General features: G+C 42.7%; 1 protein-coding gene across 1 annotated transcript in view; it reads right to left on the bottom strand.

Moving 5' to 3' along the window:
• Nucleotides 1–20,613, bottom strand: part of STAB1 (stabilin 1) — a gene marked incomplete at its 3' end in the record, with an annotated part of 476,721 nt that overhangs the window by 360,602 nt on the left and 95,506 nt on the right. The window contains exons 16-20 of the mRNA XM_082266286.1: nucleotides 17,912–17,992; nucleotides 15,258–15,416; nucleotides 9,539–9,595; nucleotides 3,505–3,588; nucleotides 982–1,068 (exon numbers count right to left, since the gene is read on the bottom strand). Coding sequence (XP_082122412.1) covers nucleotides 982–1,068; nucleotides 3,505–3,588; nucleotides 9,539–9,595; nucleotides 15,258–15,416; nucleotides 17,912–17,992 — 468 coding nt within the window. The remainder of the gene's footprint in view (nucleotides 1–981; nucleotides 1,069–3,504; nucleotides 3,589–9,538; nucleotides 9,596–15,257; nucleotides 15,417–17,911; nucleotides 17,993–20,613) is intronic.

Consider the following 20,613-nt stretch of genomic DNA (forward strand, 5'->3'; position numbering starts at 1 on the left):
TTAATGTCCAAATGTATCTATTTACCACATACGGGGGTGCCTCTCTGGGGGGCTTTAAAGTTGTGTGTGGTTGCTATTTACCATCTCATTGGTTTTTATGTGGTTTGTACCCCAATGAATTTTAACATAATGTTGTAATAAAAAAATTGCTTTTATTTATACATGTGTTTGTAAGTTTATTCTGAGAGAAGAACTCAACACCTAAAAAATTTAAAATTTTTTGTTAATGCTTTGTTCTCTATATACTTATCCAGGATGTGATGTTGAGCAATACAACTAAACCGATTATTGATTTAGGCTGAAGTTGGAAGCTGATTGACTACCATGCACAGCTGCACCAGATTTTAGTAAATCAACCCCTTCCTGTCTACATGTACTCTCTCCAGCATGTTATTTCTCAGAGTGGACCAAACTAATGGTGACAATGGCAAAACATGCCTTCATAGTGAGCGTTGGCCCAGCATCTCCACAGAAAGTATATACAACTGGGTGGCTACACAGGTGATCAGCTAGAAAACAGAGATAGAGCAACGATGGGATGACTCACAGGTATAGAGATTTCACAGGGCATCTCATGTCAGCCAGTTTACATTCTCTGATTGGTATACCGTATTCAAAAGCCAGGGCTGGTCTGAATCTGATGTGTGGCTGCGAGTAACCTTGTAAGGCTGGGTTCACACTGAATTCGGAGTGGCTTGCAGCAGGGGGTCCAGTGCGACAGGAGCATCAGCAGAGGAACCGAGAAGAGGAGGATTGGGGCTGCTCTGTGCAAATTTATTGCACAGAGCAGGCAAATATAACATTAATTTATTTTTTTTTTTTTTTTGAAGAAATTAAAAGTTTGCCTTTAGAATCACTTAAAAAAAGAAACAAAAAATATTTTGTACTATTATCTCCAACATTCTTCCATTACTAATTGTGTTTTTTTCAACTCAGCTGTACCAATATGAAGAAAAAAAAACAAAACATCTCCACACTTACATGACCGCGTCCATAGCATGGGTTAGAGAATCCCGAAGGACATGGTTTGCAGTCTGGACCATAGAAACCCTGGCAACATCCAGACACCTAAAAAATAAAACATATTTTATTTTCAGCAAGCCAGTGGCTATAAACTGTTAAAGGGTTATTTCACCTTTTCCGAAAAGGTTAAAAACACTTTCCACCCCCTCCCCCTGGTCCCTGTGAGTGATGGGCTGTTAGTGTCCATGAAGCCAGAATAGCCGTTTGGGGATCTGCAATCCCCACTCGTCTTCCCCTTCTTTCTGTAGAGCTTCGGGGGATGGATCAGAGCAATTCTGATTGGTCAGCGCTGGCTCATAACCACTTTGACCAATCAGAATTGCTGTAATTTGTCCTAGAAGCCTTATATAAAGAAGTGGGGAAAAAAGCAGGAACCGATACACCAGCTGTGTAGGAACTGACTGCTCATTACTCACAGATATAAGTACAACGGGGACCAGGGGGTGTGGAGGGTGTCATCTGTTAGTTCACCTTTTCATTATTTCTAAAGGTGAATGTAAAGTGGTTGTAAACTCTTACCTATACCCAGTGAAGTAACAGATGACACAATAGGTGAAACAAATCCTCCTACATAAGTTGTACCTGTTTATCTGCAGCCTTGTGTCCTGCATATCTTTGAAAAGCTCAGAGATTTAAAAAGATTTTTCACAGACTCACAAAGTGGAGGGGAGCTGCAGTTACACACTGTACAAGAGCTATGAGAGCTGATAGAGGGAAGGGATACACACCCCTCACACAACACACAGCAACAGAGCTGACGCTGCCAATCACAGGCTGTGTGCTGGTGATCTCCCTTGGGTTACCTTGTTTTCACTTGGTGTCAGGAAAACTTGTCACAAGGTATTAATGCTCGTGTTTTAGAGACAGGCAAGTAAACACTAAAGAAATATGTGCATGGTTCAGATTTCATTACTGAGGTTTACAACAACTTTAAGCTTTAAGCTAAATGCCGCTTTGTTATGAATGAACAAAGATACTCCAATAAATATATTCAATAGATTAATAGCAATTTTTTTGCAGAATGCTACCTACTTTGGTTCTGTAAATATGAAGCCCACCCTGTGTCAGTGAAATTGCTAAAATATTTCAAGATGGGTACCAAGTGGATGGGTCTCCAAAAACAGAAAAAATTTGGCCATCTACTAGTAGATTTTCAAACATTTGTAAGAACATTCCTATGAAAATTCCCATCAGTATATTCAATGACATGATAAAAGTTTAATGAAACTAGTTTTAAAAAAAAAAGTTTGTTTTTAAACATCCGATTTTGAAATGAATTGAATTTACAAAATAAAAACCACACTCACTATTAGAAATTTGTTTGAGAAACATTTTTCATCCTAACATCTGAAAATTAATGTCGATTTGAGCCCCACTATTAGAAAAATTAAACATTTTCAAAAAAAATTCTACTATGGCCAACTAAATGGCCAGATTCAGGGTAAATTCGCACATTGGAGTGCTATAGTGCAGGTGCATTTAATTCTACTGTATATTTGATCTGCATTGTCATTTACAATGTTATTCAGAGTGCCATTTAGATTTTAAAAATGTAATCATAGGTGAAGCCCTAGTCTTAAAAAGTACGTAAACCCAACATTTCATATTCCTGATATGTGCCTGCTGTACCATGTACTTGTATGAAAAATGATTCTGTTCTCTTTGTATTGCTTCCTTTGTGTAAAATTCCCTGGTGTTCCAGCCAGTCCCTCTGCTTTCCTATTAAAAGCGGACCACACTAAGCAGGAGAACACAGCGTGGTCAGTTCTCTAGCTATGCTGGGAACTCAACCTGCTTTCTTCCAATGATCAGACTTGTCCTGACAACCCCCCCCCCCACCCCGCACTGCCTTTCACTGGGAAGATCAGTGTCAGTTGCTTCTCCTCCCCCAATTATTATGCAGCTGAGAATATGTGATCACTTATAAAAAAGGGAAAAGAAGGTATTTATAATCTTTTTAAATGTATACACACAAATGTTTTGCCTTTGATTTCTATTTTAAACGGATGGATTCTTTTACAAGGTGAGGGTTTACATACACTTTAATTGCATTTAAGTGAGATCACCAGGTGGGCTGCGCTGTGTGGCAGCACTGGATAGACATAAATACAAATCCTCTGTCTGGTAAAACCCATATATATAGTATGTATGTTGATGGTGTATTAAGCTGTTTGGCTGGAGTTCAACTTCAAGGCTTAGCACAAATTTATAAAAGTGTCTAACATAGCATTTTCAATATTGAAAAATTCTAATTTCCAGACACAGAAAAGTTTTCCATTTCAACGGGGCTACAAATGACAGACAGATCTGAAAAAAACGTTAATTTAATTGTTGCTTAACCCCTACATGTCTCATTCATGACTACCTAGATTAACTGCAGATAGCCCTTCTTCCCAAGGGCCATTTAAGCAGCAATGTTGTTGCCTATAAAAAAAAACATTTTTAAAAAAATAATCGCACATCCTTTTTATCGGTACTTACAACAACTGGGCGACTGCAGTTTCTGGAACACCCAATTCTACTAGTACCATTATCAGTAAAGCTGCATTCCTTGTTAATTATGGCCTGCATATTAAGTAAAGAAAAAAATGTTAAGCTTAGGAAATGTATAGAAACAAACAAAACAAACCCAACAATCTATATAATCATTTGGCCCCATGCACACGGGGCGTTTTTAACGCCGCTGTAAGTAGCGTCAGGGGTTTTCTTTTTGCAACCTAAAAACGCACCTCCATATTATTCTATGGCCTCATGCACACACAGACATTTTTGAGCTGTAAGTGGCCTAGGCATTTTTAAGCTGCAACAAGAACCCACGGCCTGCGCGTTCTGAGGACCAGCGTTACAGCTGTAAAAACGTCTGACGCTGCTAAAGGCTGAATAACGTGTTAAGCCACGTTATACGTTTTTTTTTTCTTCCATTCAAAATCAATGGATCCCTATGGCAGCCTATTGATTTGAATGGAAGTTGCACCGCAAGTCGGATCAGGATGATCCGACTTGCGCTGTGAGAATCTTGAGGGGGAACTCCACGCCAAAATGGGAAAAAACGGCGTGGGGGTCCCCCCAGGTTCCAAACCAGGCCCTTCGGGTCTGGTAGGGAATTTGAGGGTAGCCCCACGCCGAAAAAACGGCGTGGGGTCCCCCCCAAAATCCATACCAGACCCTTATCCGAGCATGCAGCCTGGCAGGCCAGGAAAATGGAGGGGACGAGCGAGCGGCCTCACCCCCCCTGGACCACACCAGGCCACATGCCCTCAACATGGTGTTGGTGCTTTGGGGCAGGGGGAGCTCTGCACCCCCCACCCCAAAGCACCTTGCCCCCATGTTGATGAGGACAAGGGCCTCATCCTCACAACCCTGGCCGGTGGTTGTGGGGGTCTGTGGGCAGGGGGCTCATCGGAATCTGGAAGCCCCCTTTAACAAGGGGGCCCCCCAGATCCTGGACCCCCTACCTATGTGAATGGCTATGGGGTACACTGTACCCCTACCCATTCACCCCATAAAAGGCAGTGTATGTAAATAACGACAGCGGACGTTTTGGAAAGTTTATTTAAAATCTTCATCCGGTCTTCTCCACTCCGGTCTTCTCCCCCTACGCTCTTCTGGTCTTCTGCTCTTTTGCTGTCCGCTCTTCTGCTCTTTTGCCCTTGGCTCTTCTTCTTCCTCCGGTCCTCCTCAGACGATGTCTCCGGTGATTATGCCGGTCTCCGGTCTCTGCAGCCTAATATATAGCCATTGGGGGCGTGGCCTCTCGATGATGTAATTGGGAGACCCCGCCCCCTTATGTCACAGATGATGACGTCTGTGACACAGGTGGGCGGGGCCTCCCGGTGACGTCATCGAGAGGCCACACCCCTAATAGCTATATATTAAGATGCGGAGACCGGCATAATCGGAGACATCGTCTGAGGAGGACCGGAGGAAGAAGAAGAGCCAAGGGCAAAAGAGCAGAAGAGCGGACAGCAAAAGAGCAGAAGAGCGGAGGGGGAGAAGAGCAGAGTGGAGAAGACCGGAGTGGAGAAGACCGGATGAAGATTTTAAATAAACTTTCCAAAAGGTCTCCTGTCGTTATTCACATACACTGCCTTTTATGGGGTGAAGGGGTAGGGGTACAGTGTACCCCATACCCATTCACATAGGGAGGGGGTCCGGGATCTGGGGGGGCCCCCTTGTTAAAGGGGGCTTCCAGATTCCGATGAGCCCCCTGCCCGCAGACCCCCACAACCACCGGCCAGGGTTGTGGGGATGAGGCCCTTGTCCTCATCAACATGGGGGCAAGGTGCTTTGGGGTGGGGGGTGAAGAGATCCCCCTGCCCCAAAGCACCCACACCCCCCCATGTTGAGGGCATGTGGCCTGGTGTGGTCCAGGGGGGGTGGGGCCGCTCGCTCGTCCCCTCCCCTTTCCTGGCCTGACGGGCTGCATGCTCGGATAAGGAACTGGTATGGATTTTGGGGGGACCCCAACGCATTTTTTCGGCGTGGGGCTACCCTCAAATTCCATACCAGACCCGAAGGGCCTGGTTTGGAACCTGGGGGACCCCCACGCCGTTTTTTCCCATTTTGGCGTGGAGTTCCCCCTCAAGATTCTCACAGCGCAAGTCGCCCCGCAAGTCGGATCATCCTGATCCGACTTGCGGTGCGACTTCCATTCAAATGAATAGGCTGCTAAAAGCGACGTGGCAAAACGTGCAATGACGCAAATGGAAAAAGCTACTGAAAGCAAGTTTTTACAGCTTCTTTTTCCGGCTTTAGAACTAGCTTTTACGCACATTTTTTCTAACGCCCCGTGTGCATGGGGCCTTAATATTCAACTAGTGCCCCTTGAAAGCTTTATGTGCATTTTCTCTTTGTCATGGAGAAGCAAACAATTTATTTTATTGATATGTGTCCTTAAAGAAGACCTGTCATGAGAGGACTGCCATTGCTGACCTCCTTCCTATAAATGTTATTTGACTGACCCAACAGCTTCAGAATTTTCTAATTAATTTACCTGGAATAAGATTGCACTATAGAAAAGTTGTACCAAACTCGTAAGTCATCATTTGCATACCAACTCAGTGTCAGTGATTCACAGTTTTGAAACACGAGAGTCAGCAACTAGCATTTTCTGAAGGAGGTCAGCAATGGTTGTCTCAGTGTTTCTCTGTTGACAGGTTTCCTTTAAGATTCACATTTTTGCAAGCTCTGTACCCCATACAACTTTCACTTGAGATGATTCAAGACTTTAAAGCACTGGATTGTACACATTACTGGGCATCTCAGCTGGCATACTTGGCACATGGTAATAGCTGGTTTGGGTCTCCTAAAATATGTTCTGATTAATAATAAAAGAACACTCTTACTGCAAGGAGGATAAGAAAATAAAAACATAATAAAATAAGAGTTAAATAGTTTGTGGTATTCACAACAGTGAAAGACAAAGCAAGCAACAATACTACAAGTCCTAGGAAAGATTCAACAAATATAGTAATAAAAAATATACAGCTTGATATCAACTAATAAATACATAAATTAAACATGAAGAGTTATGAGGTAACAGCCTTAACAGTACCCCCCACCCCCATAGCTGCAGCTGTTCCAGTCACATAAAAGGGATTTTTACCCACCCCGTGACCTTGGTATCAGACGACCACATATTTATTTTAAGTTTTACACCAGAAAGTTGTGTAAGATTATTTTAAGGCTTACACCAGAAAGAAGTTGTGTAAGATGTGCAATCTGGTTCCTTATGGAAATAACCACAATTCTCTAACTCATCTCTATCTGCTGTGTCATTTTTACACAAGAAAAACAAGATGTTAGCGAATTGATTCAAGTACACTACATCTCTGGGAGAGGTCGTAAACACATACCAGTGTTGGGCTTCTTTAGTCCCGGTTCACACTTCTGCAATGCGGGAACGCTGCGAATATGCAGCGTGTTCCCGCATCGCATCCGCACCCCTGGCAGTTCACACTGCCATATGCGATACGCAGGGGGTGTCAATTAAAAGTTATCGACATCCCCAGTTAATATTGCATATCGCAGTGCGATCTGCAAGTTTGCACAGAATCGGATCGCACTAGTGTGAACCACCATGCGATCCGATTCTTCTGCGGATAAAAAAAAAAGGGTCATGTGCGTGTTTAGTGCGATTGCGGTGCGAATTCAGCCATAAAAACTGTATGGCTGAAATTTGCACCGCACAGAGATCGCATGTAATTTAGGAGCAGTGCACTCCGAATTACATGCGATCTCTGTGATCGCACTAATGTGAACCGGCCCTTTTTCCCCTTTGTAGCATCACATGTGGCTGTTAACTGGTATTTAGGACACTGCTTAAAGTAATGCTGTCAAGGGTTGAGAAAACCTTGAGCAGCAATAACTTGTGAAAGAAGAAGTTTACACTTCTCTGTCTGGTTGATGTGCTGACACTTCACATTCTTATGCAGCTCCTGAAGCTAATACCATATGATACATCTGGTGGGTCTAATACAGCCTTTTTCAACCAGGGTGCCCAGGCACCCTGGCTGGGATGCCTTGAAGTTTCTTCAGGGGTGCCTTGGCTAAATGCCGAAAAATTGGAAGGAAAATCTTGGCAGTCTCTAAAATGTAAGCATACGTCAGGTGTTTCTAAGCTATTAGAAACCAACGAAAACCCGATTTTCGAGTATTTGTTTTGATGTTTGAGAATAAATGACTTTGCATTACATAAATGTAAGGTCCTAGCGCTTATGGGTCTATTAGTATGGGTAAATGGTGGCTGCTGCTGATTAATAAGGTGTATGTGCCTTTAAATGTGAAAATGTGAGAGTCTGCGCTGCTCAAAGTGCAAAAAAATTCTTTCAATATATATAAATAAATATATATTCAAATAAATGGCCATATAAGTGATGAATACATACATAAAGTGCTGAGTGCAAACCGTGCTTAAAACTTTGCATTACATGCTACTAGAAAATTTAGGGATGGTGTGTTTTAAAGCTATTATAAGAGTATGTAACTAGTTTATTGATCATAGTTTGTGCACAAGTGCACTCATTTGTAATAAAATATAACATTTTTTCTCACAAAAAAACACCTGCAGTGCTACCCACCGGTGGGATTTACTGCCCCTTTATACAATTTCAAAGTCTATGGGGTTGATTTACTAAAGGCAAATTGACTGCACTTTGTAAATGTGGTTTCACTCTGCTAGTGTAGTTGCTCCAGAGCTTAGTAAATGATATAAAGCATCACTTTGCAGAGAATACCTAATCACATGCAAAGGACAAAAACTGCATTTTTGCTGGCACCCGATTTGATGATGGAATGTCGATTAATGTACTTTTAAAGAGTTTGATCCCCTTTATGACTTTTGCCCAAAACCTCCTTATGCACTGCAGTGTCCTTAATACATTAACGTGCAGGTCCCTGTTTTGTAAAAGGCTGCTGACTTTTTTAGATGCTTATTACATAAACCATCCCCCTTCTACCCGTCCATCCTACTAATAGCAGGACATACCAAGTGCTTGATGCGGAGGCCCTGAAAACCTGACAACTAGCACTTGGCTTTCGTTTTCTTCCCACGCATCCACAACCTGCTCATTTTAGCAAAAAAAAAAAAAAAAAGGAAAGGTGAACTAACCCTTTATTAACTACTTACCGCCCGCCCACCGTCAAATGACGGCGGAGGGGTGCAGCTCTCGTTCTGGGACGACGTCATATGACGGCTCCCCAGAAAGGCCTCTCTCATGGGCCCGCGGTCTTGGTAAAGAGCCAATGACTTGGCTCTTTACCCATGTGATCGGCTGTGTCTAATCACAGCCAGTCACATGTAAATGAGGAAGTGCCGTTTATTGGCTCTCCTCGCCTCACACTGTCAGAGTGTGTAGCGAGGAGAGCCGATCAGCGGCTCCTCCTCAAAGGGGAGTCTAGGACAGGTAATCAGGGCACTGATCATCACTGCCCTGATTACAGAAAAGTAAAAAACAGGGCCCACAGTGCCCACCATCAGTGCCCAACATCAGTGTCCACAGTGCCCACAATCAGTGCCCATAGTGCTGCCAGTCAGTGCCTGCTCATCTGTGCTGCCCATCAGTGCCATCTATCAGTGCCGCCTATCAGTGCTCATCAGTGCCGCCTATCAGTGCGGCATATTAGTACCTCCTCATCAGTGCCCATCAGTGCAGCCTATCAGTGCCACCTCATCAGCGCACATCAGTGAAGGAGAAAAATTACTTATTTTCAAAATTTACTGACCGAAAATAAGAAAAACATTTTTTCAAAATTTTCTGTCCTTTTCCTTTTTTTTTTAGTAAGAAATAAAAAACCCAGCGGTGATTAAATACCACCAAAAGAAAGCTCTATTGTGTGGAAAAAAAAAAAAGATAAAAATGTCATATGGGTACAGTGTAGCATGACCGCGCAATTGTCATTCAAAGTGTGACAACGCTGAAAGCTGAAAATTGACCTGGGCAGGAAGAGGGTGAAAGGGCACTGTATTGAAGTAGTTAAGTAAGACATAAACAACATTTTTTTTTTTTTCAATTACCAAGTCTCTGGTACCCTCTGGACATGGAGCAATGGAATCACAGCTGGAGCACGAACCCTGGAAACAAACAACATATTATTCAGCAGATTTGCAAACAAATACATCAAACTATATATGAACCTAAAAATAAAGTGCTTCATATTTAACATGGATTCCTAACAAGAGCACCATCTCTGTTAGATTTACCAGCAACTGTGGTGTAAGGGACTGCCCAATGGATACAAACAAAATAAAGTAGATTGTTTCAGTTTGTTCTCCTATTACTTAGTTTTAAATTTAAATTAGCTTGTACAAAGATTGTATAATCAGATTGTAAAGTGTAAAGTCAACAAAAGGCAACCTGGTTTACACTTACGCCCTAGCTTCATCAAAATCAGAACCAAGTACAAAAGTAAAGCCTGCAGCTTTAAGAGAGCAATAAGGAGACACTTCCCTTATAGTGGAGATCTAAACTGTGTACAACCATTTTGAATTATTGCGTCAGGGCGATGGTGGGTTCATTTTAGAGATTGACCTATTATCGGCAACACCGATATATCGGGGGCCGATATGCACTTTCCCCGATATATATCTGTATCGGCCTTTGGATTTACTGATATTGCTGATATTTTTGGGACGTCATCGTGTATGTTGCACGCACACGTTCTGCCTTCTAACACCGCCTCCCACGCCTGCGTGGCCCATATGGGACGCCATTTCACAGCGCGTTGCACACGTTCTCTGCCTTAAGACTGCTTCCCACGCCTCACACAGCCTCGTGTTAAAGCCAGCTGCAGTCCAGTCTGGTCTCTGTGCCAGCCATCCATCCACCCACAGGCCCTGGCCTCAGCCACCCACCCACCACAGGTTGCCAGCCGCCAGCCATCCGACCCCCAACAGAACAGGGTGCCAGCAGGCCAGCATCCAGCCACCCACTCCACAACAGGGTTCCAGCGAGCAAAGCAGCCATCCGTCACCATGACTAGTGACCACACAGTGTTCCAGCAAGCCAGCTACCCACAACAGGCCAGGATGAGTGAGTGACAACAAGCCAGCCACCCACACAACAGGGTGACCCCCAAGCCAGCCAGCCACCCACCACAGACTGTTCCTGAAAGCCAGCAACCCATAACAGGGTGACACCAAGCCAGCCAGCCACCCACCACAGACTGTTCCTGCAAGCCAGCCACCCATAACAGGGTGACACCAAGCAAGCCACCCACCCACTGCAGACTGTTCCTGCAAGCCAGCCACCCATAACAGGGTGACACCAAGTCAGCCAGCCACCCACCACAGACTGTTCCTGCAAGCCAACCATCCATAACAGGGTGACACCAAGCCAGCCAGCCACCACAGTGTTCCTGCAAGTCAGCCACCCATAACAGGGTGACCTTAAGCCAGCCACTCACCCACCACAGACGAACACCCATAACAGGGTGACACCAAGCCAGCCAGCCAGCCACCACAGTGTTCTTGCAAGCCAAACACCCATAGCAGGGTGACACCTGTACCAGGGGAAAAATGTACCAGGGGATTGGAGGAAAGCTAACGTGATACCGATATTCAAAAAAGGGCAGAGGCATGTCCCGGGAAATTATAGGCCTGTCAGTCTGACATCGATAGTATGTAAACTTCTGGAGGGGATGATAAGGGACTATATCGTAGAGTTTGCTAAAGACAACAACATCATCAGCAGTAATCAGCACGGGTTTACAAATGGGCGTTCTTGTCAAACCAATCTCTTAACATTCTATGAGGAGGTGAGCTGTGAGCAAGATAGGGGGAGACCAGTGGATGTGGTGTACCTGGATTTCGCTAAGGCGTTTGATACAGTTCCCCACAAGCACTTAATTTAAAAAATAAGGTCTGCAGGCATCGACCGCAAGGTTTGCTCTTGGATACGGAACTGGCTAAATGGGCGTGTCCAAAGGGTGGTAATAAATAGCGCATACTCAGACTGGTCTGAGGTGGTAAGTGGGGTCCCCCAAGGCTCAGTCCTGGGACCAACCCTGTTTCATTTATTCATAAACAGCATTGAGGACGGGATCAGTAGTTCTATATCAGTTTTTGCAGATGACACAAAATTGGGCAGGGCAATAACTGCACGGCATGAAGCAGATATCCTACAGAATGACCTGGACAAAATAACAGAGTGGGCAAGGACATGGCAAATGAGGTTTAATGTGGAGAAGTCACAGGCTTGGACAAGCATATGACTATGCATAAAGAAAGGTATGTATTCCAGAGATAAAACTATAATCCTACCACTTTATAAAACTCTGGTCTGTCCAGTTCTGGTCGCCAGTCCTCAGGAGGGATGTGTTGGAGCTGGAGAGAGTCCAGAGAAGGGCAACTAAACTAATTAGGGGATTGGAGGACCTTAATTATGAAGAGCGTCTGCAATCGCTTGATTTATTCTCCCTGGAGAAGAGACGCATGAGAGGGGACATGATAGCAATTCATAAATACCTCAATGGGGATCTCAGCATAGAAAAAAAGCTATTCAGTCGAAAGGATTGCATGAGGACTCGAGGGCATACAATGCTATTAGAGGAGAAGCGTTTTAACCAACGCAGGGGGTTCTTTACTGTTAGTGCTGCAGGATTGTGGAATTCTCTACCACAAGAGGTAGTTTCCGCGGGATGTATAGTTGCTTTCAAAAGACTCTTGGGCCCATCTAAGAGTTCATCATATTGAATTGTATCATGCAGCACAGAAAAAACAAAATAAATATATCAATATGATTTTGATTCAATACCTCCTCCACTATCCTAGTCAACAATAACAGATATGTTTGTGAAAAAAAACAGATGTCACTGTCTAGATTCAGATGGAAGATCCCAACTGCTGGACAGAGTAATCACAGAGATGATTGTCACTGATAACCAGCCATTTACAATGAAGTCTGACTCAGGATTTCAGCAGTTGATGTCCATACTTGAGCCAAGGTACACACTGAAGAGTGAGAAGTATTATCGAACCGAAATGCTGGCAATGCTTCATCAAAAGGTCGTTGACAAAGTAAAGGCTATGCTGCAACCAGAGAATGCTGGCAACTCACTCTCATTTACAACGAACTGCTGGTCACAAACAGTCACTTATCATTCTTACATGCCACTTCATTGACAGCATGTACAAAAAGGCAATTGGTGTTGAATACAAAAGTGATGCAAGGATCCCACACTGAGTATAGTAGAGAAATGTTTCTAGGCAAGCTTGAAGAATGGGGAATCAACAACGACCGAGTGATGCTTGTGCAACTTCGAGACAGTGGAGCAAACATGCGGAAAGAAATGAGGCTTGCTGATATGTCAGAGTCAGACCTCTGTGTCATGGCACACAACACCCTCCAACTTTCAAATGATGGCCTGCCAAGCCAAAGAGCTTTGATTGATATATGTTTTGAGAAGCATGAAGAGATTAAAAATGTTGTGCTTGCAAGTCTTTTGAATCCTCGATACAAGAACCATGCTTTCTATTCTGATGATGTATTAGCTAAGGCGAAACAATGGCTGACAGAAGATATTCAATAGGAGATGCAGGAGGTTCCTGCCGAAAAGACAAGTCCAGAACACTATTTTTATGAAGAGCAGCATGCTGCAAAAACAGACAAATGCCCAAAAATATGTCAACGGACAGAAGACAATTTTCTTCATCGCGGTCAAATTTATCAGAACATTTTCAGTGTTTTATTGGGTCCTCATGTGGAGGATTCACTTTCTTCTGAATCTGGAACTATGAGCCTGGATGATGAACTTCATCTCTATTTGAAAGAAGCAGTAATTGACAGAAGAAGTCATCCTCTTCAGTGGTGGAGAGAAAAGGAGGCACGCTACAAAAGACTTGCTTCCCATGCTAGAAGATACCTCTCTCTCTCTCTGCTCCTCTGTCCTCCACTCCTCCTGAGCATGTTTATGAAGTGGCAGCATTGTATGAACAAAACAGAAGACCTTTAACAGGTGACCATGGACATGCTGAAATGTTCTGCTTTCTGCATTATAATATTGTTCTACTTAACTGGGAGTATTGAAAAGAGTAGTGTCCACTCAAATCCACTTTGTAGCTGTTGCCTAGCTTTTTTCTAGCAGTTTTGCACTGACTGCAGTAAATCCTTGCAGTGAGTTCACTACTGCAGCAGTAGTCCCCTGACTCCAGTCCAACTCCAATCCACTGTGTTGTTGTTGTCTAGCTTTTTTTCTAGCTGTTTTGCATTGACTGCTGTAGTTGCAGTGAGTGCCCTACTGCTAAGAGTCCAATCCAATCCAATGTCTAGCTGTTGCCTAGCTTTTTATTCTAGCAGTTTTGTACAGACTGCTGTAGTTGCAGTGAGTGCCCCACTGCAGGGGTAGTCCACTGACTCCAATCCAATCCACTGTCTAGCTGTTGCCTAGCTTTTTTCTAGCAGTTTTGCACTGACTGCTGTAGTTGCAGTGAGTGCCTTACTGCAGAGGTAGTCCTCCACTGACCCCAGTCCAATGATTCACTGTGACATGTTTGTGTAGCTGTTGCCTTGCTCTTTTTCTAGCAGTTTTGCACTGACTGCAGTAGTTGCAGTGAGTGCCTTCCTGCAGAGGTAGTCCTCCACTGACTCCAGTCCAATCCACTGTGACATATGTAGCTGTTGCTTTGCTCTTTTTCTAGCAGTTTTGCACTGACTGCACTGCAGTAGTTGCAGTGAGTGCCTTACTGCAGAGGTAGTCCTCCCCTGACTCCACTCCAATGATCCACTGTGACATGTTTGTGTAGCTCTTGCCTTGCTCTTCTAGCAGTTTTTCACTGACTGCAGTAGTTGCAGTGATACTTACTGCTGAGGTAGTCCTCCACTGACTCCAGTCCAATCCACTGTGTATGTATGTGTATTGTGTAGCTGTTGTTGTTGCCTAGCTTTTTTTCTAGCAGTTTTGCATTGACTGCACTGCAGTAGTGAATTAAAAATATTGCAGTGAGTGAATCCACTACTGCAGCACTTTATTATGCATAACTATGCAAAAGTCAAATGTCCCTGCAAGTGCACTTTTCCTATCAGTTTTCATGCAGTTAAGGTGTGAACAATGTTAAAAATGTTAATAAATAAAGATGAACTTATTAAGGGATTTGTGTCGAAATCTGTCTTTTTTTTGCAAACTTTTACATGTTAAAATATTGGCCAATTTCGGCCGATACCGATATGTGATCGCCAAAATATCGGTATCGGCAACGAAAAAACTATATCGGTCGATCACTAGTTAATTTAATGACTAGTAGTGGCAAAATAATTCAGGCCCTAATGTGTTCCTGGACCTCTTTATCTCCAGGCTGGAACCAACAGATGGCACTGCCAGTAATGGGACATGCATTATGCTCTTTGGCATGTGTTCATAAAGCATATTTAGTAGAAATTGTTTCAACTTTCAAGTTGTACTATTGGTGATTATGAAGTGTGTTTATGGCAGCCAGTTCAACAGAAGCCGGCCATTTGGCTGGCTTCTGTCAGATGAGCATGCTGGAAAACCAGAAGCCAACCGCTGGTTGGCCATTAAAAAACAATTAGTGTGTACCTAGGAACTAGCACATTTTTATTGGATGTGTTTTAATTAGGGGCTTTGGCCTTGTTCACCATCTTAAGACCTAGCACATAACCCCAGGCGTATACTGTAAAGCAAATCAGTATGCAGTAGGAAAAGTAAATTTAATTATCACTACACTATACATTGTCTTTTTGGATAAACCTGGGTAATGACAATTTGAATGACTTAATTACCTGTATTACTTCTTCCAGTGTCTCATTGCATTTAGATGGCAGAATTGGCAAAATGCCAGAAGGTAATAAAATGCCATCAAGAACATGGATCACACCATTAGAAGCAATTATGTCGCTAATGCTGAGAGGGATTCCTGGGTCTCCAAATAGAATTCTCCCCTAAGAAAAGATGAAAAAGATACGTTTACATTAATGATATACCTGAGGCACAGAAGAGCAAAGGGTGAAGTATCAGTTACATGAAATAATCACATATCACATTACATTCCCCTGGCATGTCACCTAACATCACAAATGTATATTCTCTGTATAAAATTCAATAGGCATAAATCACTAAAACGGATGAGTTATTTTAAGGCTTCATGTACAGTAGCAGCCTCTAATCTTGAGTTTAGGAGGTTTTGGAGTTTTTTTTTTTGCCAAAGCTCCTGAGCTCCTGAACTCAACTCCATAAAAGCCTATGTGTCAATGTACACATAGGCTTTTAGTAGAGTTTAGAAGCTGCTGCAGTTAGGGAAGTGTTAACCTCCCTTAACCTCCCTCTCCTGAATGAAGAAGAATCGCGTTCAGGATAGAAATATTTTGACCTCTGCCTGTGGCGAAAACGTAAATCCTTTAGCATTTTCCTGTGTCAGTGGCGGGGTGTACATGAACCCTAATTCTCTTTCTTTTATTAATCTTCTACAAATGTCCAGTTTACAGTCATAAATGAGATGATTTAAAAAAAAATGCACAAAATATAGCATTCATTATGCGTTTTGAATTGTGCAATGTTAGTTCTTTTACAAAATTCAAGTGAAAGAAAACACATCAAAACTTCTGAATCTCTGCTGTAAGTCTCAGATGTGCTTGAAAAATAATTTTTGTATAAATTTTTGTATAAAGTACATAAAGTCCACAGAACTAAGTACAATCAAATTTTCCACAATGTATACTAAAACCGTAGAACCAGGCCCGGTGCAAGGGGGGATGATGCCCTGGGCGCAATGTTTTAGTTTTTTTTATCACTCCATCTTTTAGTGTCCCAATGTCTGTGTGACATTGCCAGCTCTGCCCCCTAACCTCCTGTTTTTTTCCCTTCCTGCTCTAGACGATGTGGAGCTCACTCCTCCTCTGTACAGTGACCCCTCCTCCTGTGCCCTTTCCCTCGTGTCCCATCCTTTACAACCCTACTGCCAAAGTGAGTGGTGCTCTCTCCTCAGTCTCTGTGCTGCTGAGGCTGCCACTTACTAATAAGCTAACAGGTAACACTTGATATCACTGATATAGCTGTGCAGACAACTGTTATTTCAGATTCTACTTTTAGTAAGTGCACATTCAATAGAGGTGCAGAAAATGTGTCTCCCATGCAGGGCTGTCTTTTCTCAGCAGGGGGTACATAGGTGTTGTGCGCATCCCCATGCCAGCAACCCATTCATTTCTCCTGGGACATGAGGCTGCATGGACACATCCTCGGTCTGTCAAAGGTCTGCCTGATTGGATACAACTTAAATGAATTGTTTAGGTTTGTCCATATATTACAAAGTTTTGGTAAATCTAAAAGAGATTGTGCAGAAATTGTACAATCAGATTGTACTTTAGTGTTCTTGTGCATGAGTACAAACAATGACAAATGTTTTCCCTGTTATTTTTATTCTCATCTATGCAGATTTGTTTGCCCAGGGGCTTTGTGTTTGAGTCCATTAAACACACCTGACAAATTGTCTAAAGCTGGGTACTCACTAAGGTTGCACCAATACCTGTGTTGTACCGGCGAGTATGAGCACCGATACTTGTGCTCTAGTACTCTCTGATACCAGTTACTGATACGTTTATGCTACATTTAGAGCCCATACAAAATTAATGAGCTCAAATCGCTCAGGTTGCACCAATACCTGTGCTCAAATCGCACTGCAAAGAATCACATGTGGTTTGAACAGGAATGTGGTGTGATTCCTGTCCGAAGCACATGCGGTTTCCCGCACCGCTCCTGTGTGAACCCAGGCTGAAGTCACTATGACATACAAAATTAATTAGTAGAAAGTATTGGATGTACAAGTACTCATGCAAATGCTTCGGACTGATATCTGTATCAGTGCAACCCTACTACACGCTATTATTTTTTTTCCAGCAGGCTAAACAGATCTCTGCATCCACTTAAACAAAGTTGGATGGAGAAATCCTCTCTGCTGTTGTACTCTGACAGCAGGATTCCTCCACTGTCAGAATAAAAAGATCAGTGCTGCAGCCCGCTGATTGAAGGAGGTTATCGAGCAGGACCGTTTGCCAGAAGCCATGATCAGCTTCAGCTGGTTCTACAGCACCATTTACAGTGTTCAGAAATCACCCTTGGGCAGCCAGGTTATTCATTATTGGCAGCGAACCAAGCTGTCATCAAAGCAATGTAATTGGCTGTGTGCTTTGTGATAATTGTGATGACCAATCACAAATGTAAATAGTAATACTGGTGTACTCCGCAACTATCACATATGTTTTTGTGTGCTGTAAATGCTTCTACTAACTCTGTCCCCTGTTCTGCAGGGGGCATTTCAGCACTGAATTACCTTGTTCCACCACTGCCTAGAATATCAATGTTTCAAATTCCAAGAAAGTAAAAAACTATAGCAAACGGAGAATGAAAAAGGACGGAGTAAAATAAGACACTAGGTACTTACCTCGTGAGTCACATTTATCTTTATAATCTCATTTGAGGTAGTTAGAATATGTGGCATTATAATTAATCTATCCAAAGTGACCTAGAAAAAGCAAACCATAATTGCACAATGAATAAATTACCATTACCTCACAGTCAAAGTTAAAGCATTTTTCTTGACATTAAGCCAAATTCAACTACTAAACCAAATTGACCCCCTAATTGTATAAGTAGGTCACAGCAAGCATAGTATATTTCCACAGTGGATGACAATCAGCAAGCTCCACCTCCAGCCCCCCCCTCCAACTCTAATCTTGTCAGCTCCAGTGATGTGCATATGTTATTTTAACATATAATGTAATAGAAGAGGGGGAATATCGTATCACTAAACTTTCCCTATTGAGACTTGTACCATAACAAATTACAACTCGCATGCAGTAGGTGCTTGCCCAGAACTAATGAATAATAACATAGTCCTGTAGGGGTCTCTCCAGGCCACACTCACAAAAAGCTGTGTCCCCCCATGCATAATGACATCACTATGCCATTACTCCGCCCAATGCATTTCATCATAGAATGACTTCCCCCTCTGCACTTGAGGAAGTCAATCTATGACGAAATATGTCAAGAAGAGTAACAGCTTAGTGATGACATTACACATGGGCATGTACGCAGCTTTGTAAGTGTGGCGTGCAGAGACCTCTAGAGTCTGTTTTTTTTCTATTAAAATAACCAATATAATATACTCACCTCCTCTGTGCAGTGGTTTTGCACAGAGCAGCCCCGATCTTCCTCTTGTCGTGTCCCTCCTGGCTCGAGCTCCTGGCCCCTCACTCCTGTTGAGTGCCCACACAGCAGGTAGCATGCACCTGAGCTGAGCTGCAGCTCCGTGTATCTATTCAGACATGGAGCTGCCTTTCGGCCCTGCCCCCCTCTCTCTCCTGATTGGCTAACTGAGTTTGATTGACAACAGCAGGAGCCAATGGTGCCACTTCTGTGTCTCAGCCATTTAGGAAAGAGAGTCCTGGATGGCTGAGGCACTTGTGGACATCGCTGGAACAAGATGGGGCTCAGGTTAGTATTAGGGGGGCTGCTGCACACAGTTTTTTTATCTTAATGCATTAAGATAAAAAACTTTCTGACTTTAAAACCCCTTTAAGGGTCCTTCCACACAAGTGTTCAGTCTGGATCTGTCAGTCAGTTTTTCAGACTGATATAGACTGAACCACTATGTAGGTCTATGGGAAAGGATGTAAACAAACATCAATTTATATTCACTTACATCAGTCAGTTTATGTCTGCAAAAAAAAAACAGAAAGGTCCCCATTCTTTTTTTGTAGACATAAAAAGATTTAAGCGGATGTTGACCGATACTGGATGTCCACACCTGTTTTTGGTTAAAGAACTTTATTTTTTGTGTTTTTTTTTTTTGGTCACCTATGACTATTTTCTTCAACAACTAAAAATGTGGAAATGTGAAAAACATGTATACTGATCTAAACTTAACTAAAGTTGTATGTGTAAACTGATGCGAAAGGATTCAGTTTTCATGACAACCGATGATGCTCATGTAAAATACCACCTAATGCATGTGAATTTTATTTTGTTTTTTTTTATATACATTTTAATAAAGCCTAGCACTATTGTAGTTTCTTTTTTTTATATTATGTCAAAATAACATATGTATATTGCTAAAGCTGACATCCACTGGAAATATCCTTTGCTTGCTGTGACCTGATTTGAGGGTCAGTTTGGCTCAGTCAGTTGCTCCCCTAAGGTTGGTTGGTGGTGGTGAAGTTCTTTGGATACATGTCTTGTTGCACTTTATATGGACTTAGCATTTTATGGGCTTTATTGTTCAACACTGAGACTATAACCAGTATAGGTTTTTGTATACAGGAAAGATATATGCACTTTAACAACCTGCTGTGCATGCATCTGCAATTATCCGACACAGATTGGCATTTATTTGTTTTTACATTTATACTATATTTGCTATCTAATGAATGTATAGATTTTTGTAGTAGTAGTATTTATGAATTTTAGTATAACAGTGTTTGGGTGGTTTTGATTAATTATATGTACAAGGGGTTAAATAGAAGTTTAGAGCCCTTTATACCTTTTATTTCTTATACACTAAAATCTTTAGCGATATGTTTACAGCAATTGACAGTAGTGTTAGGAAACAATAGCCCAGATCTAACAGTTCCAATAACTTCTGACACATTCAGCATGCTTTAGTTAGAAAAGCAGTACTTAGGAGTAAGTCCCGGTTCACACTTGTGCGATGCGGGAAGGCTGCGAATTCGCAGCCTGTTCCCGCATCGCAAACGCACCCCTGGCAGTTCACACTGCCATATGCGATACGCGGGGGTGTCATTGAATTGTTAACGACACCCCCAGTTTGATCGCATATCGCAGTGCGATCTGACAGTTCGCACAGGATCAGATCGCACAAGTGTGAACCACTGTGCGATCTGATCCTGATGCGGCTGGAAAAAACTGAATTTTTGTAAAATCTTACCTGTAAAATTCCTTTCTCTGAGTCCTCCGACAGTCGCCGCCTCTTCATATTCGTCACATATGGGTATTAGACTTTGCTCCGAAGGAGTAGCTAGGCAACAGAATATGTTAACAATAAAGCTTTTAACATATCCCACCCTCAAGGGGTGGTCCCCTCAGTCAATACCCTCCTACTTCCTGCAACCATATCTCAGTTTTAGT

Source organism: Pelophylax lessonae (assembly GCF_965119305.1).
Source record: "Pelophylax lessonae genome assembly, chromosome: 8".
Lineage (NCBI taxonomy): Eukaryota > Metazoa > Chordata > Amphibia > Anura > Ranidae > Pelophylax > Pelophylax lessonae.